The sequence below is a fragment of the Electrophorus electricus genome, chromosome 3, assembly GCF_013358815.1.
Source record: "Electrophorus electricus isolate fEleEle1 chromosome 3, fEleEle1.pri, whole genome shotgun sequence".
Classification (NCBI taxonomy): Eukaryota; Metazoa; Chordata; class Actinopteri; order Gymnotiformes; family Gymnotidae; genus Electrophorus; species Electrophorus electricus.
In genome coordinates, this window is record NC_049537.1 from 21,535,399 (window position 1) to 21,560,000 (window position 24,602).

A 24,602-nucleotide genomic window follows, 5' to 3' on the forward strand; every position below is an offset into this window, starting at 1 on the left:
GTCAAGTCAAACACGCTGTAGTGGAATTTGGAAAACAGCCTGCCATTGTACCCAGTCATTTTCCTCTGGCAAATCAGAGAATCAGAGATGAGAAGGGCTCTACTGCCCCCGTCTTTGCCTGTAGAGTGCAGACTCTTGCCACTTCACAGCGAAATTACACTGGGCCGCGGCAGCAGGCACAACTCTTAACGAGACATGTCGATGTTATAATACACACCTCAAACTGCAATCTCGCATTCAGCTGGTAACAAAGGTAAACTGCAGGAGTACTTCACAAAAGGCTCTGTGAAAAGATGCTCCCTTTAAATATTTAATGTTGTATTTACCTACAGCAACTCTGGACCTCCTATCAACAAAAATCTTCCAATGCAAATGGACAATAAAGGATAAGTTATTAAAATATTGTGCCATCTTTATTTTGTGTAAAAATCACACAGCTGCTAGTTCATTCTGCAGAGATACATCCATGCAGTTAAACATCTATGATCCCACAGCCATAATATAAGCAATTAAATAGAATAGTTGCTGTTAGTCAGCAATTAATGCAAATTTACATACGAGATCAAAAGATGTATATCATACAATATACAACAACCCCTTATACAGTACATCGACCTGAACAGCAGGAAAGGAAGGCTCACCTTGATTCCACAGTTTGGGGGAGCACTGGTGTGAAAACCTGAATGACTAGAATAAGGCTTCAAAGACAGGTGGGTAGAAATGGAATTATGAGAAAACGGAAAAGACACCAAATGACCGACCAACCGACCAAGTAAAAACCAAACAAGAATTTAAATCAGCATAACAACGTAAAAGTCATACTAGTTGAGATAATGGACACAAATTAAGTGGTTCAATTGTAAGAGCAGTTTTATATAAACTATGAACACAAACAACATGCAAAAATTGTGTTACGGAGTAAAAGGACAGACAAAAGAATGGCAAGGAGACAATAGCAGTCATTCCATCTCAGGTCTCACATTTATAGGTGACATCACAGGGAAGCAGGATCCTGAAGCATGAAGCATTCAGACTGTTCAGACATGTGAGGTACACTATAGGCAGCGTCCTTATGAGGGAGTCGGGTGGAGGCCCACTAATAAAATATCTGTTGTTACACTAGGTCAATGACTGTACAAGGTTTTAAAAAAAATCATTTTGTTATACCACAGATGTTAAAAGAAGAAAATAGAGCAGTCTTTGTTGCATTATGCCTTATATTTGTAACCGTTGCTCACACGCGCACGTGCGTGCGCACACACACACAAACACACACGCGCGCGCACACACACGCATAGACGTGACCTCCACTAGCAGATTAGGGAGGTTACAAGAACTATGATTGCGTGCCTAGCACAATCATTCATGAACGTACTTCTGAAACGGAGCATAATCTTCCCAAAGTCAGTCCCCTCCTCTGATCATCTGGCCCATTGGCTAACACGATTATCAGAGCATGCTGGGGTACCACTGTGCCCCCAGAAACATCACTGTGAGCAGGGGGTCTTAAACAGCACCCCCTACTTCCCACATTCAGCAGTGGGCACCAGCCAACTCCATTCTGCACAAGACAAGAGGACTGACATTAATAACGGCAAACACTCGGTTTCTTCAAAAGTGCCAAAACGTACTACATCCCTATCCCCCGTCTCTCAGCACATCCCACTCTAAGACCAGGATGGGATGTGTGAGAGCAGCGAGGAGGAGTTCGAAGAGGAGGAGACGGTGGCAGCAGACTCCTCCTTCACGCAAAATGGGGATTGCAGCTGGAGGAGCAGGGGAGAAGGGGCTGAAATGTGTGTCCTCCCACAGGATCTACTGGACCATTCCCATCACAGCTTTCTTTACACCTTAAAGATGGGAAAACGGTCTCAGCTGTTCCAGCTGAACTTCCAAGGATATTCTCTCTTCTAGCAAGTCCTGAAAAAGAAAGGGGGAAAAAAAAGGGAGTTAATTATTATTTGCAAGATTCTGTTCTACAAGTCACTGATTCTTGAGATTACTTCAAAAAGAGGGAGCTAAAAAGTGTCTACACTCAAGGATGTCTTTAAACGTTCAATTCAGTCCTAGTGGAACTCCAGAGGCTCCACATTTCTGTCACGTTCTAGGGCGAAGCACACCAGGGTCAGGTAACCGAGGCCTGCTGAGGCTTATGTAGCTGATGTAGGTGTGCTGGGAGCTCAGGGTGTGGAGAACTGGTTTAAAAACCTGTCTTTACACACCTTCAACTGCTGCTGTAATTCACTATTGAGTCTGGCCAGAACGGTGTTTGTCTCTTTGTTCCTTCTGATGGAAGCCTGAATAGCCTTTTTATCTTTCCCAATAGACCTGTTTTGAATGAAACCGAGAACATGTCAGTGCATGGGACACCGCCACGGTCATAAAATCCAGAGGTGTGAAGCAGTGAGAGCATACTCTGTGGGCACACGTACCGCGGAATAGAGGCCTGGGTTGCTAGGACACCGGGGACAACGCTAGATTTCTGCGGGTGGTCCTCCACGTCGGGTCGGAGTTCATCCTCCGACTTGAGCCTCCGCCGGACAGGTTTGGGAGGCGGGGCGAGAGGAGTGGAGCCTTTGGCCTGCATGGAAACACAGTGGTCGCCTGGTCATTGCAAAGCGTTAGCACTGCTTAATCAAGACGCTGGCTTGGCCATGCATGTGGGTGTGGACTCGTACAAGAGCGTCCAGAATTACTGGTCTCATTGCTGAAACATATGGTGAGAAATACATTTTATTTGTAAGGTTCATCTTACACAGAGAAGAAACGTGAGTTAGAGTTAGCTGCAGCCCTACACTGAGTGTGTAGCAGGTGTGGAGGGAGAGAGAGCGTACAGAGTTCACAGTGGCTGGAGTGCGCTCCTCAGCCTGTGTGTCATTCTTCGTCGCTCTGACAGCCCCGGCAGCGTCCACACCTTTCTCCACCTGCACAGAACACAAGGGGCCGCTTGAGGCACTGCAAATAGCAAGGCGGCTCTCTCCCATCCTCTGGCTGGTACCCCCCAACCAACACACACACACACACACACACACACACACACACACACACACACACACACACACACACACACACACACACACACACACACACACACACACACACACACACACACACACACACACACACACACACACACACACACACACACACACACACACACACACACACACACACACACACCAGGCTTTCTCTTGTGAGCCAAAATGTGGAGTTTCATTATATTTTACAATGACATCACATGGACATATGGCTCTAATGAAATCTAGTTTGTACCTAGTTAGTACCAAACCAAAACCACATTTGGTCTGTGTCAACAGAGTGTAACCTGTTCATTCCTAAAATTTGTTATAATTCATGTGATGTACTGGAATTCAGATTTAGGTTTACAACCCCACAGGTATAAAAATGTAAAGCTTGTTTCCTCAATCTGGATTAAATCCAAGCCTAGATAGATTCCAAACGTGATTCACCATTGACAACGTAATTAATTCCAAGGAAGGCTTGATACTTGTCCAGGAAACCTTCCCTTAAGTTTTCATTTATTTATTTATTTTTTAAATGGTTTTCTCCGGTAGAAGAATGTTGGGCCCACCTGCCCGCCATCCTGCTGTGTGTCTCCATCGTCTACCGGCTGCTCCACAGCGAAGACCTGGAACTGACTGAAGTCAGCAAAGTTGGGCTGCTCTGGCATCTGCTGGGGCGAGGTGCTGGAATGTGCTGGAAGACCGTCTCCATCTACAGGACGATGCCCATGTGGCACTGATGTCTGAGCATGGAGACAAGAAAACATGAGATACACGCAGGAACGTGTGTGGGCGCACACACACAAACCCAAACATTAAATGTGTGTGCACACACCCCCACCCACACCTCGTTAGCCAACTGAAAAACAATCTCTCCTGTATGGTTGCAGAAACATTATAGTAGCTCGCCCTGGGAGGAGTACCTGTGTCGGTAGGGGTCGAGGAGGCACAGCAGGTGGAAAGGCTACGACTCCTGCCTGCTGCTGGGTTCCTGGCAAACACAACACACAACATGCACTCAGTCTCCCAGCAACCAAACACCCTTTCAGAACACAGGGAGAACGACAACTCCAGCGGCCTCGGGAGAGTGGCCATGAGGGCTCTTTGCACCTGCAGCGACGGCGGTAAAGTTCCTGTTCATGTCCAGAGAGGAGGAGCGCGAGTGTGAGGCGTGGGGGCGGGGAGGGGGCGGCGGTGGAGCCACAGCTTTCAGGCCCTCAGGGGACGTCCCAGAGTGAGACCTGCAGGGAACATACATGTGCTCAAAACGACCGCCAGCACCACACTCGACACAAACCACTAGGGGCATAAAATGACTTCAACCACTTTCTTTGTAATTCAAGGCATTCTAGGTAAAAGTGCACATCTTCAGATTTAGTTACATATTTCCTACAAATTTGATAAGTTTCTTGTAGGTAAAGTGCATCTACCGTTTAAAAAAAAAAATAAAAAATAAAAATAGAATCAAGAGCCACTGATGCAAAATCTACAAAACATAAACCACTACCTCTGTCTAGTTACAGCACTTGAGATAGGCTCCTGATCAGATGTAAAAGAGTCAGAGCTGCTATAGCCGTCACCTGTAAGACAGAAATACAGAAACCTTAGACTCCACTGTACACTTGAGAAACTCCTCTTTGCTGCCAAGGCTCAGTCCAATCCTGTGAAGCTGAAAGCAGCTCACTGCTGCTTTATTAAACTTACCCACAGTGCTGCCAGGAAATTTGATTGCTGCTAGCTTTTTCTCCTCCGAAAGTTCAGGTGGTTTAGCCATTAATGGACTTGTTGGATGTGTGTGGTCTGTAAAACGAAGAAGCAAAACACAGAGTAATCAAATTCTTTAAAATACCTTTAAATTAATCAGTTTGTTCCTTCTATATACATGATTTGAACAATGTTCAAGTAAAATCAGGATGGAATTAAGACATGCTTTAGAAGATGCAAAAAAACACAAAACAAAAAAAAAAACACGTTTTAGATCATATGAGACACAAACTCTAAAGGAGACAGCTCACTAAATTACAACAAATGACAAACTACATCCTCATCCATTCATTCAAAACCACAATGTAAGTAGAAGCACTGCGTGACTAGATTACAATAGGACAAATCACTAGTAATTGGCTGTTAGCCGTCTGAACCTTTTTTTTCGCTCCAGTGATGGACAGTTCCTCAGTTTGGACAGAGCACTCACAAAACCATTTCACTGCGAGTTACACCATGTATGACTATGTACGTGACAAATAAACCAAACTTAGACACTTGCAGTGCTAAGAGGCTCAGATCTCATATGACAAACACAGAAATCTAAAAAGAGGGCATTAGAACAAATCTCCTTTCCATAAATAAAAAATGCCCCACTTGAAGTGTTGTACAGAATAAAAACTTAAGTTTAAAAAAAAATTCCCCTACCACTTGCAGTTCTTTTCAGCTCCATCTCCTGCATGTGTATCTTGCTGGGAGTCATACGGATGGGCACAGGATGCACTATTGCTGTATCCTGTAAAATAGATTCATGTCTCAGTCATCACAGCAGGAGTCACTCCTCCTCACATATGATTCAGTAGGCTATGTGATCAGTCTTTCCCCTTAAAAAATAAAATTAAAAAATGCTATAAAGATAGCTATACAAAACTGTCATTACCTAGACCAAGTTATGTGAAGAGCGAGCGTGACAGAATATTTCATAAGCTGAGCAAGCAAAACAAAACAAAAAAAATTGTCTCGTGGCCAGTAATGCAGATGAATTTGCAATGAAAACATGCATTTTCAAGACAGAATCCCGAGGGCACAGGGGGTTAATGAAAAATCATTAATCATGAAAGAGCACTAAGTGATTGACTTACAGGGTCAGCTGGTGCAATGTTAGAATCAAATTGGGTCAGAGTTTGTGAGCTTGAGGAACGTTCGCTAAAAGTCTCCCACTGCTGGAGAGACAGAGCAGAGACATGTCAGCATGGGGCGTACACTGGACTCACAACAGCACCACGGAGCCTACAGTATACAGCAGCAGTGTACCTAAAGCTTCCAGTTTCCGGTCCACTCAACAATATACACAGAGGAAGAGAGATATATGCTAATAACACATACATATGCTAATAATGCTAATGAGGCACCTCCTTTTTTAAATATCCAAAACACATGCATATACTTCCTCCCAAGACACAATCAGCCATCTTTTCACACTGCTACTAGCAACAGACTAGTTTGGCTATCATCACACTAAACGGCAGAATGATGTGGGGGAAACCAGGGCTTTTTTTCTACCCAGAGAGCAGGGCCAGGTCTGGTTAGGGTATGATGAGGACATGGGACCATCCTGATGATGGGGTTAAAACATCACGCAGCTGGACCACTCAGGCCCTACTATATGCCTTCTTAGTTGTAGGGCGACTGACCATTGTGCAGTAATGAACCATCACCAGTGTGAATACAAATGATGGCGACTTCGAGTCACAACTGCATATGGGCAGGATACGCCCAATAACCATGACCAAATCCAACAAATATTGTATGACATATCCAATCTAGTCACCAAAAATGAACTCAATAGTCATATAGACTAAAAGGTAAAAACTGAATTCAACTGAAAAACGTTTACAGTATACCTCAAACCAGGTATATTTGAAAAATATGAGTATAGTTGTTCTCACTTCCACTTGATTTCCAAACAGGGGGGAGGAAAAAGAAAAGAAAAGAAAAGAAAAGAAAAAAAAAAAAAAAAAAAAAAAAAAAAAAGCCGGGGGGGAACTAACTGCTGTAATCTCATTAATGGATCCAGCCAGTCTATTACAGACACTTCAGTTGAGGTGAAGTACAGTAGGGCAAACCTCATTGCTCTGGTTGAGCTCTGGCCAGTTCTGGTTCAGGGAGGGCATGGAGGGAGATTTATTGGGGGTCACCTCCACAGGAGAACTGGAGAAACCCACCTCAGGGGCAGACTCCGGGACTCCTGAAACACACAGGCGTCGTTCGTACAGTCACGGGCACAGACACACATCCACATGCTGTATGCCTGATGTCCTCCTCTTCATCCCACGACGCTGATATGATTAGGAAAGGGTACTTTGCCATACTTTCTCTCCTACCTGCTGAGTCATCCAGATCAATCAGCTTTGGCATCAGGCTCTCGGGAAGCTTCTCTGGAAGGTCATAACCATTCTTCCTCGCGACTACAAGATGAAACGCTGCACAGAACTCATCCAGAGTGAGAGCACCATCTTTATCAAAATCTGAGAGCTCCCTGCAGGGAAGAGAAAAAACAGTTTATGCTGACACTGTGAATTTTATATGTTGGGGGGATTTAAGATCTAGTCTGTGGTTTGCACAGGAAGACAACTTCCTCTTAAAAGCATGACTCAGGCAAAGTCATTCAGACAGCTCAGTGCTGAACATCATAACATACACCATTACTGCAATTATCACTGCCAAAAGTATCTACATGTGAGCAACATACAATACTTTATGGTTGTGGTTTTTTTTTTTTTTTTTAGATATTTATTTTTTTGAACAGGCTTAAGCAATGTTTTCCAAGCCAAGCACAAACAATGAGGGACAAAGTAAACTCAATAAAGCTACTCACCAAATGTGAGACAATTCTAGAATAGGCAGCTTTGATTTAGTAAAAAACTCCTTTGCAGCAGAGCCTGAAAAACAACAGTATCCCAATAGTTTATTAGATAATACAAAAGATCACAATAAACAAAAAATGTAATCTTAATAAGTCTATAATAAAGCTCCGCAGTAAAGGCTGGAAAAAAAAAAAAACTATACTGAGAATATACTGCTATATGTTGTATTTAAAACTAATTTCATACACATTGGCATATGTTTGATAAAACAGATTAAGATTGGTTAGCAAAATCATCATATGAACGCAAAATATGAGACTGATCAAGGTGTTCACAGCACACTAAACCTCTGCTCTGTGTTAAAGGGCATGTTTACATATTGCACCTTTGTGCATCAAAGCTACAATAATAATAACCAAAACACACACTGTGCAGCTCTACTGTATGGATATACATGGAAACAAAGGCAGGTGTTTACTTGCCAGGAATAAAACCAGTCAGGTCAGGTTGAATAGTTTTGAACTGGTTAATGTAATACTGTCTCTGCTCATCTGTGATTTTCCAGGGGTCCTCGTAGCCACTGGCCTGTCTTTGGATCTCATTTGTTGTTGCTGCAGACGCCACTGTTCGTACTGTTGTGCTCTCCTGCGGGCAAGTCACAGTGGAGGCGGCAGGATACAGAGATGGGAATGAGATTACTTCACAAAAGAGGACAACGAGAGCAAAGATGAAAACAATATGAGCTCAGAGGCCATAAAGTAATGTTTAGAACTTGTTTACGAGGAAGAGACAGCCAAAGCAAGCATTAAAGATATTTACCCATGTAGGAAGGCACAGCATCTAAACTGTTTTACATGTAAATATTTGCTTAGCTCCCACAGATACCTGCATTGTTTGTTTCAGGCAAGGTGCGGGAGAAAAAAAATCCTACGTCTGGACTACAAATATTGAAACGACTTTGTGCTGACCCATTCATGAAAGCGATCACCTTTAACAAAGGAGCTTTTAAAAGCGTCAGAGTGGTGAGAAAGGCAACAGATGGAGGGAGGCGTGCGCCGCCCTACCTGAGCGGAAGAGGGGTGCACTGCCGGAAGTGTGCTGGAGGGAGGCGTGTCAGTAAAACTGACCCAGCTTTCCTGAACGGGAGGAGGTGAATGGGAAGCCCACATCCCATCACCTGCTGCAGAACGGAGGAGGGAGGGGGTGGATAAGAAGAGGGAGGAGGGGAATGAAGAAACACTGGTTACATCGAGATGGTGCTTAATGGTTGTTCTAAAGGACATCATAAACATGCGTTTTTCTATACACGGGACTCTTGAACGTCATGAACAGACAAGCTCCCCAAATTATAGGAACGCACTCAAAGACATAAAAATAACTTTCAGAAAGAATCCAGATCAATGCCATCCTTCGCTTTATTTCACAAGTTAAAACAGGACAGTGATGCCAGGGGCCAGCGCGTGAAGAGCAGCAGCGAGTTCACAAAGGAAAGATTGTTGCTCTAGCAAGGCACTTCATCTCCTCTTTATCAAATTTGCGCTGACAGCCTTTCAAGAAGCAACTCCTTCGATTAGGCGTGTTAATTTTCTATTTATAAAGATCTATTAAGCATGATTTGACTATATTTGCTTAATGTATGTTGATGTCTAATCATGTCTGACATTTCAACAATATATCAGTTATGGACAAATGACAAAAATCTTTAATGTCTTTGTGGGCTGGTTAGTTTAAACAACCAGTCAGCCTGTCCAACGATGGCAGAGGAAGCCCTCCATGTGTGTGTTTGGCAGTGGGTACCTGGTTGTGCTTCTCTAAAGGGTGGCCAGGCGGCTCCTGCCACGGCAGGTGGTCTGTCCACAGCCCCTCCACTGGCCTGCCGCTTGTGCTTTCTCCAGGCATGGGGCGAGGTGGGCGGGGACTGGTGAGGTGAGACTACAGGAGACGTAGTGTCTGGCTGGGGTCAGAGAGATGGAACATCCATTATCACACAACTACCACAGCCTTCTGATAGTTAACTGGATTGGGCCTATGTCCAATCAGGTGTGGTCTGGAACATTTGCTTCAGGGAGTAGACATGTTTGAGACTGGCACTTGAGGCAAACAGAAAGGACACAGACATTATCAGTACTAGTAAGTTGCTTTTGAAGGGCCAAATTTGCCTGTCTAAAATAAATTTAGATTTTTATAATGAAATTTAAAAAGCAACCCCGATTATCCAACTGGGGAATACGGGAACTTTCAGTTACAATAAGAAGAGATGCAAGATGACTCCACAGAGATACGAGTGGATCAGCAGATAAGAGCAGTACACTGACCTGAGGCTCCACGGCAGACACACATGGCTGGATCACCTCATGGGTGGACAATTTTTTGGCTGGTACTCTGCCTGGGGGCCTGGGAATCACACTGGAGTAAGGCCCCTGATTCTCCGTGTCTGGGTACATGGCTGTGTGCCTGGACTCCTGTTCATTCTTGCCCACCACAAAGCGAGGGAGGGGCAGGTCTTTGACTGCAAAACCCAACATATCAGATAAACATATACATAGTACTGTGTAATGATACATTTGCAAATATAACTAGCTAAGACACAGTGACATACCCAACTGTCTAATGTAATCACCAGATGCAGAACAAGCTGGGGAGGCTAAAGTCCTTCAGGTCTTTTACATCATGGTTAATTTTAAATAAAGGAAAAAGCCTTTCCAAATTGTATCTGTGCTTAAGGGCCCCTTTTGCAATTTCCTGTTGATTCAGTTTCCATTCTTCTACAGTATCTTCAGGCATACAGGGATGTCCTTATTTCCTGCTTATTTACATCGGCACCCGCTTTTCACTCCTTCATCTCTGAAACCAGTCATTTCCTCATGTCTAAATGCAGGGTTTAGAGCTTTTCGGCTAGATAACTAAAAATTGCAGGGGAGGACAACAGAACACACACTTTGCCTTTTGTTTGCATTTTGACAAAAGAGTACTCTTTGGCTAAGAGACAACTGCACAGACCAGTTAATGGGGTGAAGTATTACTGCAGACCACAGGACCTACAATCAAGTTTTTCAGTACTTATGGGGTAGATTCAAATGATAGATTTGAGACACCATTTTATATAACCCACTTGATTTTTATTTAGTACAAAACACACGGGAAAGTGCAACATAAAACTGAGCAGACAATTAACCAGACATATGCATTATAACTTTATTCATAAAGAGACATATTTAATTTGTTTTTAAAGCAAAAAAGTGTCTTTGCTTACCACTGTTTAAGCTCTCTACACGAAGTGGCAGGCCAGACTGGGCCAGAGCAATGAGTTTCAATGCAATGTAAAACTGACTCCTGCCGAAATGGCCAAGACGAGTGGCACCACAGAGTTCAGTAATCTGAAGAACAAATAAGAACAGTGCAAAATATTGACCTTTAACAAATTGCCAAGAATGACTAAGCACATCTGTAGCAATACTCAGATTTGGATGAAACTGCTCCCCCCCGCCCCCCGGCCGCTCAGGTGGAATGAATGAATAGTCTGAATCTAGTGACAAATTATTTCAGTTCACCAAAATCAATAGCATGAAATTTGCTGAAAAGTTTGCATGAGAGACACGCCCCTTGTCATACAGTTCTGTATGCCAAGCCACTGCATTTACACTACTGGATCCTAGATGTGAGTGTGGCAAAGTCCTCATTTGCTGAGACAGCATAAGATTACTTTTGGAATTCAGATTCTCCCAACTGCTCCAAAACAATCAGTAAGAAATGTGGCTTCTTCTGATATCTACTATAAATATTGTAACAAGAAATCAAGATATCAACCAAGGTAACAAAAACATTAGCCCTAATGCTGTAAGTGCAAAAAGGAGGGAGAGCTAATTATTTGTGGATACACAAGTTGTGTGCCATTTAAAATTAAATAACCAGGTTAAATCACACATGGTGCAAAATCGTACTTCTGCCATGCACGATATACTAACGTCCTTTTATGGCTGTTTAATCTAGATACTTAACCTAACTAAAAGATAGCCTATATTAAATAGTCTTTAACATCGAAATCATATCTTACCAGTCAGAGTATAAAAGAAACAAACAAGACGTTAAATGACTAATAAAGGCTTCCATGTACACAAGATAACGAACCTACGATATCCATTTATAAGCGGTGAAAAGGAAAATAACTGTACTGACCCAACGGATTTAGCCACACACACTACTCATAAAATGTATTGTTTAGCCATCCAGGGATGTGTGTACTAGCTAGCCAAGTACATCATAGTGTGAAAGCTCATTAGTTGGTTTAATCATCTACAACTGACCAGTTATTAGATGCGGGCTGTTTTTAAAAAATAGTTATGCAGCAAGCTAGCGTTAGCTAACTAGCCAGCCAGCCAGCTAACTTCGCAAAAGACTGCAATATTATGAATGATCTAATCTGTTATCACCCTGCTATCGTTAGTTAAATCTACAGATAAAGAAACTACACAAGATGACTTAGTAAAACTCAGTTTAATTATATGCAGATAAACTACAGGTCTGTTAGGTGGCTAGAGTAGTCGCACACCTTAAGCTTATTTGGCAATCAGTTTCGTAGCTGATAACGCTAGACAGCTAGCGTTATGTTCGCTATTTAACGTTCATTTACCTGGAGTACCACGTCGTTGGACAGTTGGGCCGCTCGGAAAAGGTCAAGAACTTTGCCGTTGGATGCCACTTTTTTAGTGTTGTCCACGTCGCAATAGACAAACAAATCTGAATAATATTTCTGCTCGACATCGCTTAACGTTAAACTCTCCATTGTGGCATATACTACAATGACGACCGAGCTAGCTAGCGTTAGCCAGCAAGAAACGAAGGCTGTGGTGTCCCTAGCTCGACTAGCTCGCCACACAGCTACCGACTGTCCAGATAAGGGCGAATGAGCGCGGCGTGGACTCGCTTAGCAAAGGCCAAATATCCTTCTTCAGTCTTTTTTTTCAGCTATTCTAAAATTACACGTGAAATGTACGGGACAACAAAGACGAAGTGTGAACAGAATAGTAGCGTGCCAAACCTTTAACGTTAGGTTACACACTAGTTAAGTTACGGGCAGTAGCTAGCAGGCTAGCGTCCCTGTAGCTCCGTTCAAGCCAAACTGCGACGCCAGTTTACAACATCGTTAGCCACGCTAACCGCTAGCTCGCCTCACCAAGTCAGAGGCGCAGTGGACAGCTAGCTAATCAACTCCCGAACCGCTGACGCTGTGCTTTTTTTTTCAGAGGAAGTAATAACACTGTGCCCTTTACTCGTTTTCAACGACGGAGCGAGGCGTCTGTAGAAAGATCGAGTTTTAATTTAAAACTTTTCCTAGAAATAAAGTTTCGGGCTCTTTGGGCTCCTTCCATCAACAGACAGCGCCGCCATTCCCGTCCCCCTGACGTCATCATACAGTCCTAGTGTGTCTGTTCGATGGAGGACCCGGATAGACAATTGCCGGATGAATAATCCCGAGATGAGCGTAATCCCTGCTATTTATTAGGTATAAAGAGACAAATTATGTTTGTCTCTCAGACGAGAAAATGCAGTTCTTGTTTGATGTCGCTCGAATATATAAATGTTTATGGGGTGGTCCGAGCTTTGCCTGGGGCAAACTAAAGTTTCAGATGCGATTTGAATACTCATATATTGTAGAAATCGATTAACTATAATATCTTATGACAACATATGATGTATTCCACCTGCATTGCATACAGGAGCATGATCAAATTGTCTGATCAGAAGTTCACTTTGAAACTTTCAAGGCCACTAAGTATAAACCTTCTATATTAATGTATGCATTATGTTCGTTGCATTATGCGTTCCTTGTTTGTTTAGATATAAAAAATATATATACATATTATAAGTATAACTACCTACTTCTTAAAATTGTGCCTGACATGAAAACAGAAAACTCAAATGTGCAGCAATTACAAAATAGGCAACCCTGCCGCATATGATTGGGTAGATGTCCACTAGAGGGCCCCTTAACAAGCAAACAATCACAGGCACGAACCGTATGTACAATTCATATTAGTCAATGGCATAGTCAATGGCACGAACAGACATCTAAACTATATAAGGCTAGAATTCAGTGTAGTGGAGCACAAATGTATCATTCCATATGTATGTATACACACACACACACACACAAATAAACCTATCCAAGGGGTAGTTTATATGAATATTTTCTCCATTGCAAGTATGTTCATAGTCAACTTACTCCACCTGCCAAATAATGTCTATTTTCTTTGGTCATAGATTTCTTCTTGAAATGTTAATTTCTGAACTCATTACAGAGACTGATCCCACAGTGGAAAGGTATTCTCAAGATGAAGTCCCTAGCTAGAAAAGAAGCAGCCTACTATGTTACTGAGTTGAAGAGTTTATATGCAAATTTGTCTTTATTGCCCAACAAATTCTCAAAACATGTTTCACTGAGGCAGTTATTTTATATCCTGAAAGAGCAATCACAGGGACAGGTTATCATTTTCAGAAAAAAAAAGATAGAAATGTATCTTGTATATTTCATAGTTTGAAGTGGTTCAGTATAGCTGTGGTTCTGAAATCTTTCCAATATATCAATCTGCCAGTCTGCCCTCTTTTGCTTTTTAAGGGATCTAATCATATCTGTGTATGGAGCAAGATGGACCTTGCTTCTGTAGGTAATACAAATTCAATAAGGGAACATTTTTGGGTCAATGCTTTTTTAAAAAGCTGGAATTTAAAGTCATACCAACATGGTCAGTATGATACAGGATAGTTTACCTTGTTATCAATATATACTCTTTTTGTTGTCTGTTGTCATTGTAGTTATTTTACTAAATAAAGTCTGACCTTAGTTTTTTTTGTTGTTGTTTGTGTTTATAGCTAAAGCTACCTTACTGCTGATTAATCTACTTCTCAATGTCATTTTCATTTCAGCATGTTTGTCTTTTGTATCCTAAGTAAGTGATTCTTTAAAAATACACTAGAGGGTGCAGCTGTCCATGAATTCATGTCACGAGATAAACCAAAAATGGAAATTTAGATAGCTCAAATCATTGAGTAAACTGAATGAAATTCAGAAATATTCAAGTAGTGTTATGATATAGTAAGTTGACCATATGGGTAGAGTAACTATTGTATTGTAAATACTATGTCCTTACATTAAATTTTGTTACTAGGTAGGCTATTAAAGAAAAAAGACATTTCGCAATGTTGACTTTTTACACTGGGTTTTAGGCATACTGTACTGAGATAAGTACTGCAGCTACGTACAACAAATGCAACAATTCACAGTAAGTAGATTTTATTTACAGCACAATCAAATAGGCCTATCTGAAATGAAAATGTCCCACAGGAAAGATAAGTGAGGAAAAAGTGATGAAACTGGATGATATGATCGATTATTATTTTAGGAATATTAGAAATGATACTTTTGAGAATGAGATATATCCCGTTTTACATTTTTATCAGCGCCAGAATTAATCATTTCTAAGAATTTCATGAAAAAACATCCAAAGTTAGCTACTGATTTTTTTTACAGATTGTTTTTCTGATAAATGTGTATGTGTACCACAATTAGAAAAGCTCTGTATCTTAACACAAGAGAGCACTGAAGTAGCCTAGAGGGAAAATGTTAATAATGCCGGTAAAGAGGCTTGCGTTGTATGCAAATTAAATTCATATTTGAAATCATAAAAATGAGGACAACGCTGAGCTAACGGTCAGTCGCCGTGTTAATTTGCCTGGAAGTTTGAAATACCGTTTTATTTTAATTGCAGCACGGCAAGAGCGCTGCGGGCTGAGGGGTTCCCGTTCCCCTTCGCGCGCCGACTATCTCCTTGGCAGGCTAGTTACCCCGATCGCGGTGCAAACCGCCACTAGTCGCCCCCAGCGTCCTGGCAGTCTTTTAGCGCCGTGATGATGCCTCTCACATCGTGAACCCAACGTCACGTCCGTACTTGAACTTGAATTCCATTCCATTCCTCAGAGGCAACCCCTGCCACACACGCGCAGGGTCCTCCCAAAGAACCTGGACTCGTCCGACGTACATGCAAGACGTAATTACATGGCCTTGATTGATTTGGAGAGGAGGTGGTGTCTTTATCGTCGCCGGCCTCTTCCGAGGGACTGCGACTGAGTTGCCATTCTGTGCACCGATGCCAGTGCGCACGCAGAATGGTGACCAAGGTTCCCATCACCTGTCAAACCCACTTTCGAAGGAATTTGGATTTTCAAGAAAGTTGCTTTTGACTACCACATCGAATAGGCTTCATCTATAAAGAAATGTTTGGAGGACAGTTTTGTTTAATTTGAAGACTATATTTAGCCAACTTATTTGGAGAGTAACCAGCGTCGTTCGTTGCGCTACTTTACTGCCGAATCGAACAGAGGAACCTTTTTTTTAATCGGCGCGCATGAATTAAGAAATTACTAATCTTTGTTTTATATTAGTTGGCTCAGAACTGATCGAATAATCTTTTCACTAATTCTTTGGTCAGGGTGCAGGGTTCTTCTTTTTTCTTTTTCTTCTTCTTCTTGTAGAACTACTATCCTTCACTACTACTAGTAGTACTACTACTACTACAACCACTAGTTATTATCTACAAAGGCCAAACCGTCCAGAAAGGTCGTTTTAAAGCAAGCGGAGCAGCATCCGGACGGAAGAGGACTTTGGAAAAAGTTTGTAGAAGAAAAGGAAGAGAACTTCACGGACTCATCAGATTTCAGACACAAGTCCAAGTCTCCGTGCGATGCGATTGTAAATGCTGGGGCAATGTCCCGTCGCAAGCAGGGGAATCCACAGCACTTGTCCCTGTCGCAGAGGGACACCATACAACGTGAGTACATGAACTTACCAAATAACACACACACACACACACACACACACACACACACGCACACACACGCACACACACACACGCACACACTCACACACACACACCAACGCGCTAACCAGCACACAGTCACGTAAAAAATACTTGCACCTTAAAAGTCTTGATATAAGGAACCCATGACATAATTAAGGGAAGCGCTTTCATTTCTTTAAAAGATGGACTTTGCTAATTATTTTCGATGTCTCATTAGCAGGAGGGCCTTTAGGTTCAAAGGGGAAATAAGTGTTAGGAGCATACACCATCAATTTTATTTTGCCTGTGCGTTTTATGTAGACACGCAATTTTAACATCTTTAAATGCACTAACTTTATGCCGCATTGTATCTAAATATAATACGACTCACAAATGTTATGTAAATAATGTGAGAAATTCTAATCCCAATAAAATCGTGAATTGAAATGGGCTAAATCGGGGAAATAAGCATGCATTGACTGTACATACAGCGCTGTAATTTATCGATTTCTAAAAAGTGACTTCGAGTCACAAACTTTTGCTAACAATAAGGAACTTGATGGTATCACCAAATTATCATAAATTACGCAAATCTTGAATCGGTGTTCAATTGTGTTTGAATCTGCTGGTATGTATAAGCAATTTTAAACTCGTCAGTTAGGGTTGGGGTTAACAATTTAAGAAAAGAGGCGTACTCAACAAGCAATGATAACACTGCAGGACCCCCAAGGCCCAATCGAACCTCAAATATAAACTACAACTCTCTCAGTCTCTCTCTCTCTTTCGCTTTCACACACACACACACACACACACACACACACACACACACACACACACACACACACACACACACACACACACAGACAGACAGAGAGAGAGACAGACAGACACAGGCCTGAAGGTGCAGAGTCGGTTTAGTATAAGTGTATAAGTGTGTATTATAGACATTTATTATATATCCTTAACGTCATAAATCTATCTCTGAATAGCAGGTTATATCGTTTGTTAATTCAATTTATGCACATTAGTCTGCTATGACCCCTGCGTATTTAAATACATTAATAGAGTGAACGATAGGCTAGAATAGTTCGTACATTTGGTTACATTTATCTTAATTAGAAAAGTAGCAAATTGTTGCACCGAAGCGACGCCTTCACGTGTGGGGCCTCACGTTTTATTTTACGCCCCAGTTATCGTCATCATCAACTTCAAAGAGCCCCGTACACTAGTAATACATTTATGCGCGAAATGGATTATCTCAAATAGTTCTTATAAAACATTTTTGGTCATATAGGTCTAATATTGTGTGCTCATATAACATCCCAGTGTGATTTGAAATGTAACTTCTCAAATGTAGATCACGTCAATGAACCCCAGCCCAAGCGTTAAATTCTTAACAGCGAGGTCATCAATCTAATTCACAACAGCTCCAGGATAAAATCTTTACCGATTCCTTTTCCTAATGAATCTTTTTTATCAAACGATTATTTATGAAGATCTCTAAATAGTAATGCTTACAACGAATAATTTGCCATAATAAAAGGATATCATTTATTCAGATGCTGATATCCTCTTTTGGAGGATGTGAATATGTTACCCTTGACTGATTAGACCTATAGTGTTAGTGAAGGCACCATAACGCTTGCCAGCTCTTTCCATTGCCAGTGTTTATTCTGCTAGGTGGTAACTTTAAATAAAGCTTTTTTTTTTTTAAACTCCAAATCAATATATGCCAATTTCATCAGGTGCTGAAAGTTTCTATAATGTCTTTCCATTTCACAACTATTTGATTTTTATTTCACCTTGCAAGTTCTAATTTTTGTATGTTCAGTGAGTTTTTGTAATGGGCTGTAATGGGCTATTTCTGAAAAATCATCAGGCCCTAACTTAATTTCTGGCATGGTGAGCAATAACTGAGACATTCAGTGAGCCCTATATCATGTTTGCTTTGTGTTTGAGGTAGCCAGAGAGCAGTTCATGAGGGCAACTTTTGAATTAGTTTTTCCAAGAATTTAAGCTAGCATCACCCTTCAGCTTTGTGGTTACAACTGAATGGTTAACATTTATTCAGAGGGTATAGACTTTTGAAGGTAACGTGTAGTTACATTAAAGTTTGCAGTGGACTTAATCATTAGTGAAAGCATGCCGTTAAAATGTCATGTGTATGTGTGCGTTTCTGTGTGTGAGCATGTTTGTGTGTGTTTCTTTGGACATGCATGAATAAATATGTTTGAGCAAAATAATGAGAATGTGATATATAAAAAACATTGCCTATATATGTGTGTGTGTGAGTGTGTGTGTGTGTGTGTGTGTCTGCACGCGTGCGCGTGTGTGTGTGGCTGTGTGTGGCTGTCTGTGTGTCTATTGTGTATATAAGTTCATGTGTATCACGTGTAAACCGATCATAAAAAGTGAAGCGTTCAGATGAAAGGCCAGGTTCACCTGGCAGGTTCTTGAGACATCTTTCAGGGCTCAAACAAACCCGGGGGAAAACCTGAATGGCCTCATTTGGCTAAGTCAACGGTCCTGGAACAGGACATGTCAGTTGAGAAGGTTGCTCAATACAGACAATGTTAGCCTAGAGTGAGGAACCCCACGGGTCACATTCATTAAAAAAAGAAAGGAATAGAAAAAACAATGTGGGAACTGGAATATCTACATATTTCGTGCCTCAGAATAAATGTAGGGCATACTTGATGTTGTGAGTCTGCATGTATGTACACATCGCATTCACACACACACACACACACACACACACACACACACACACACACACACACACACACACACACACACACAGGTTTCATCTTGAAATATCCACTGTGTTTTAGTGTGGCTGCAAATGCAAATAGATGTGTGACAGGCACGTGTTAATACACATTAAGCTTTATATAATCGTCACGCCGAAAGCTGTTTTCAGCAATTAGTGTGCGTCTGTTTGTCCTTTTCATTTGTGTGCGCACATATGTTGTGAGTCAATGCATGAACACTTGAGTGTATTCATGTGTAGGAGGGGGGTGTCCACCATAGTCTCGCGTCTCACTGCATATGGTGCAAATTCACTAGTGTTTCATAATGGTTTTTGGTCATGGCACGGGGACACACACTCAGAACCTCTTTCCTGTTCACACTGGAAAACAATGATCGTTTAGTTACAGTGAGAGGGCATCTAGCTTCTCCTCACGGGTCTTGCTATTGGGAACACATACCACCCGCTTCCTTGTGGCTGTTCCAAATCCACTCCAAAAGAATATTTGAGGATGTGAAAATTTTTATTTGTAGGTCTTCCCCATATTGACATGGTGACACGCAAAAAGGCGTCATTAGTGGAGAAAAATCAAAACTGCATGAGGTTCATGCCAATGTTATGCAACACACTGTTCCATCGGTAGCTATTTGATGCATGTGCAGTATGGTTTTCTACATCCTCACTAGAGCATGCTGAAACATTTATCTGTGTTGATTATTTATGTAATGAATATTTGGGGGGATGTTTGCAGATCCTTATGAGTGCTAGAATATGCTGGATTTTCTGAATTTACTTGTGCAGTTAAGAGCCTGACTGTGTGCAGCAGGAGCTGATAGGGGGTGCTCTAAGTCTTTTGGAGCATCTTCCATTTGTACAGGATGAAATTCTTACCTTTTCATTTCTGTGTGTGTGTCTGAGTATCTGTGTGTCTGTGTGTGTACTCTTTCAGAATTTCTACTGCCCTCTGATTATAGCCTTCAGAAATCATGTGTAAAAAGTGTATTCATGATGTGCACAACCCCATATGCCTGTCATCCCCCCTGTATCATCCCTGATCCACACTCGCTACTTATCTTATGCTGTATATAATTAATTCAATTTTTTGGTGTATAAATTTTCCCTGGAGAGGACATTGCAATGGATGTCTACTAAAATTACCGCCTCTTGACTGTCATTGATGATATTACTTCCAGAGATTTTGGTGAACTATCACCAGTGCTTTATTTGGCTTGATTTTTCTGTTATGGTTTAGAGAGGCACAGGTACACTTTACATCTCCAGAGCATGAAGTTGTTCAGGAACATGTACAGAGCTACACTGCTAGTTTCAAATAGGGAGCGCATGTAATGTGTTATTTGCTGGGCCTACACGGCTCCAGAGAATGAAGGTGTATCGGCAACCTGTAAGTCTCTGTAAACGTAGCTGGTGAGGTTTGGGCTCAATTGGTTTTTGAATAATTTGCACTTATTGTGTTTCCCTTGCTGGTGTTAAATAAGGTCTGAACTGCTTGTCACACAAACTGTAGGTTTCGGCTGAACAGAAACACTAGGTTTTGACCAGAATTCTTTATTACATACATCTTTTTTAATATGCATTCAGACATTTATGACAAAAATAGTATATGTTTGATGGTGGTTCATTTAAAGAATTTGAAAGGATTTCTTAATGTTTGTGACTGGACTTCATTTTGTTTTCATTTCTTTATGATTGTTTTTTTTTTGTGTAGCACACTGACATATTATATTTTGGTTTTGGTTATTTTTATATTTTATATTTTTAAACCATTGTTTACTTCATGTTTTAGGAAGTACCAAATTAAAATTATTATGATATTATTATGACCAACATTGTCAGCAATAGCAGCAATAACAATAATATGTTACAGGATGGTATATTTTGATAGTGACTTTGCCTTCCAAAGTGCACTGATCACACCACATTTCTCTCACGTAGTATCTACCTGTAGTTCAGAGCTCCGCCTACATTTTTGCCCCTCTGCCCTATGGCAGTGTGGAGCGTTTTTTTGGGGGGGCACGGGTGTCTCAGAATGCCGACATTCCTGTGGCCTTGGTCGCACGCCAGCTCCATGACATTTATGTTCTTCCTAAGGCGATGTTACTCAACCCCATATGAACAAACACGCTGATGCCTCTCTCATCTCATAGCAAGAGCCAAGTAGGGATGGCCAGGTGCCGATCTGCAGGACCGCCCCGTGTTTGCATCAGCTCACTGGAGCTGCAGCCACTCGCGTTCGGGCCGCCATCTTATAGGGAACATTCGGCTGTTGCCGAGCTACTGAACCAGAGGGGAACTCGACGATGGACGTGCAGGGTGAATTTAACCGTTGGCATCATCTGCAACCTACCCTAGCGTGTTCATATGTATCAGACAGTTTTAGGTAAAGTATATCTTATGGTGAGGAGGGGATGCGGTGGAGTGGGGGGATTGGGGAGGGGGTCGAGCAGTAAATGAGATAAATACATGAGATGGAGAATGTCCACAATCTGCATGTTGTATTGCTTACATGTGATTACAAGTATCTGACTGCTGTGTACTCTCTGTAATGTATACATCTACGATTTTCTCATCTTTCCATGTCAGTTTTATAGGGAATAATAAGAGGTTATTCATTTGAACCACATCATGTGTTACATGCTAATAAACCAGAGCGGGACAGTGTTTTATGTTGTAAAAACGGATGGGATTTTGATAAAAGTCCAATCCTAGTCAGATAGAACACTAATTTCCACGCTAGGCAGTTGGTCTTCGAGCATCCTTAATCAACCTCCCTGAGGTGCACCTGTGCCGCGCCGCGTGACAGCTGAGGCAGCCTTTGGCTCTGGGACAGTGCTTGCACCCGCACTGTGGCTTCAGCAACCCTTCTTTTTCATCTACCTGCACGTGCACCTCTCCTGCATCCGGTCCAGCATGCAGAAAAGTAGACCGGAAAGAGACACACCACTGCAGGATCGCGCTTTTGCACAACTCTCTCTCTCTCTCTCTCTCTCTCTCACAGACACACACACACACACACATATGCACACCTTGTCAGATCTTAGTTTGTAGTTTACAGGTGTTTATTGCTGCATGAAGAAAGTAAAATGCCTACTGAAAAAAAAGGCACTACTCGTGCGATATAACATACATTATATCACATACACATATCAGCTTCAGTGTGCTGTGAGCACAGGTGTGCTGCGATCACTTTTTAAATGGGGCTTTGGGTCTGAAAAGGACAGTATAAGGTTCATTGGTATCAAGGGTGTTTTAGGATATGAGATGCCAGGATTTGAGATCTCCAAATTAAAGGAAAGTCAGCAAAGAAAACAAAATCTGCAAATTTGAAATCAAATCTAAGTGAGCAAAGAGAAGGCTCGAATTCAAAACATTCAGCACAGCAGAGCCTTAACATTGCCCTGTGACTGACAGCTTTTCTACCCTGTCCGCTCTCTTCCCTCGACAGCCAGTTCCAACCATGACATGGGGGCGGAGCTGCGCCCTCCAGAACCGTCCCTGGTCGGCTCAGTGGGCGGGGCTGGGGAGCGAGACCTGCTGACCTGTGGCCAGTGCCAGACAAACTTCCCTCTGGGAGATATCCTGGCCTTCATAGAGCACAAGCGGAGGCTGTGCCGCGGCGCGGGCGCCTGCTACAGCAAGCCCGGGGAGAAGGGTGGCCCCGCCTCCCCTGGATCACCACCCGCTGAGCTCGGCCGCAGACTCCGCCCCGTGGAGGTCGGGATCCAGGTCACGCCAGGGGAGGAAGAGGAGGAGAAGCGACTGACGCCCGCCAGAGGAATCTGCCCTAAGCAAGAGAGCATCCCAACAGGTAGGTGCTGCAGTGCCAGGGCGTGGATTGGAGAGCAGAGGCGGGATGGGTGACAGGGGTGTGAATTGGCACAGGAGAGGTGTCTAGGAAATATGAAGGGCTGACATATGTGGCGTGTGAAGTGCACGGGACTGCACGAAAATGGCTAACAACAGCGCGTGCATGTGCTGCACTCGCACTTGAAAACCCAATCTTGATAACACTCACGCTCACACACACAAACACACACACAGAAATTCCTAACGTGCTTTTTGCGAAGAGCTTCCTTCAAATTGTGGCATACTTTTGACATGGGCCTTTAAGAGGGATTAATACCTGTCACATGATTTCGTTAGAGTGCTCTTCTTCTCTCATGCTCCCTTTATCTATCTATCTATCTATCTATCTATCTATCTATCTATCTATCTATCTATCTATCTATCTATCTATCTATCTATCTATCTATCTATCTATCTATCTATCTATCTATCTATCTATCTATCTATCTATCTATGACCTCTCATGTTCATTCTTTTTCTCTCTTGCTGGTTTTCTTGCACACACTTGCATGCTCTCTCTCTCTCCCACTCTCTCTTTCTCTCTCTTACGCTCTTTCCCTCTGTTTCTCTCTTTCTGTAAGTGAAACATCACATAGCAGCCCTGAGCCCTTTGGCAGCCGAAACCAATTTTGTTACAGAAAAATGCATGAACCTCACCCTGCTTGTTTGGGAGGGAAATGTAGCGTATTATGAAAAAGGGGGTTAAGAAAGTTCATTAAGGCTCGATGGCTCTGAGAAATAGAGGGGTGTTAATAAAGGAGTTTCCCCACTTAGCGGTGTTTAAAAAGCAGCATACCTGCAAGAACACATGCCTAACATTATCAGCCAAAGCAGTGCGGCATCGGCTTGTAACGCAACCTAGGACTACACACACACACACACACACACACACACACACACAACACATCCATGTGCATGCACACAACCACAGGGATACACACACACACACACGCACACACACACACACACACACACACACACACACACACACACACACACACACACACACACACACACACACACACACACGTACGTACGTATATAAACATAAGCACACACATGCGTACATAGACTAGTGACAGAGAGGACCTGAACACTCTTGCAGAAGCTCACACATTTCCACAGTCTTACTCACACTCTCACACACACATACACAAGCCTCCAGGCCTCTACACGGCTACCTGTAAATAAACATGCGCACACATGCACATGGACTAGTGTGACAGAGAGGATACGCCTCAAATGCACATCCACCCTCACATGCACATCCACAGTCTTACACACCCACAAACACTTACAAACACACACCTCAACGTTGTGTAGCATGGTTTCTATTGCTGCTTCTTGGTCTCTCCATGTGTACACACACCAACCATACAGCAGTGCTCAAATGTTTTGCAGTAAGACTCAACCTGTTATTAATGTTTGGGTGATAAACTATGAACTCATACCACATCTATATTGTTCAGAAATAATTTCCAGCAGTTTCATATTCTGTTGTTTTTTTATGGTATATTAACGGGTTACCGTTAAAGTGCTCCTGCTGAAGTGTTTCCTTTCC

General features: G+C 42.3%; 2 protein-coding genes across 4 annotated transcripts in view; one reads left to right on the plus strand and one right to left on the minus strand.

Annotated features, from left to right (window-relative positions):
- Nucleotides 1-50: 50 nt before the first annotated feature.
- On the minus strand, nucleotides 51-12,991 carry reps1 (RALBP1 associated Eps domain containing 1). Of its 3 annotated transcripts, none has more exons than XM_035524158.1 (20): nucleotides 12,225-12,991; nucleotides 10,848-10,971; nucleotides 9,910-10,103; nucleotides 9,392-9,548; nucleotides 8,659-8,771; nucleotides 8,077-8,239; nucleotides 7,606-7,669; nucleotides 7,112-7,266; nucleotides 6,854-6,975; nucleotides 5,870-5,950; nucleotides 5,436-5,523; nucleotides 4,728-4,823; nucleotides 4,531-4,603; nucleotides 4,134-4,264; nucleotides 3,947-4,014; nucleotides 3,593-3,766; nucleotides 2,835-2,924; nucleotides 2,433-2,581; nucleotides 2,223-2,328; nucleotides 51-1,920 (listed from the first exon to the last, which is right to left on the minus strand). In XM_035524158.1, the coding sequence occupies exons 1-20, from the start codon at nucleotides 12,375-12,377 to the stop codon at nucleotides 1,852-1,854; spliced, it is 2,370 nt and encodes a 789-aa protein (XP_035380051.1). In that variant the 5' UTR covers nucleotides 12,378-12,991; the 3' UTR covers nucleotides 51-1,851. The 3 variants fall into 3 exon arrangements, with proteins under 3 accessions (XP_035380051.1, XP_035380050.1, XP_035380052.1); XM_035524157.1 differs by having other exon boundaries at nucleotides 8,659-8,774; XM_035524159.1 differs by lacking the exon at nucleotides 5,870-5,950 and having other exon boundaries at nucleotides 8,659-8,774.
- Nucleotides 12,992-15,596: 2,605 nt separating this feature from the next.
- Nucleotides 15,597-24,602, plus strand: part of bcl11bb (BAF chromatin remodeling complex subunit BCL11B b) — a 25,755-nt gene continuing 16,749 nt past the window's right edge. The window contains exons 1-2 of the mRNA XM_026998082.2: nucleotides 15,597-16,419; nucleotides 22,641-23,003. Of these exons, the coding sequence (XP_026853883.2) occupies nucleotides 16,356-16,419; nucleotides 22,641-23,003 (427 nt within the window). The 5' untranslated portion in view covers nucleotides 15,597-16,355. The remainder of the gene's footprint in view (nucleotides 16,420-22,640; nucleotides 23,004-24,602) is intronic.

What these genes read in the sequence shown, in the direction of transcription:
- reps1 (XM_035524157.1), bottom strand. Translation starts at nt 12,377, where the DNA reads ATGGAGAGTTTAACGTTAAGCGATGTCGAGCAGAAATATTATTCAGAT. An exon ending in CTTTACCGCCGTCGCTGCAG is followed by an intron (nt 4,015 to 4,133) that starts GTGCAAAGAGCC and finishes TGTGTTTGCCAG; the next exon opens with GAACCCAGCAGCAGGCAGGA. An exon ending in AATTACAGCAGCAGTTGAAG is followed by an intron (nt 1,921 to 2,222) that starts GTGTGTAAAGAC and finishes TTTCTTTTTCAG; the next exon opens with GACTTGCTAGAAGAGAGAAT.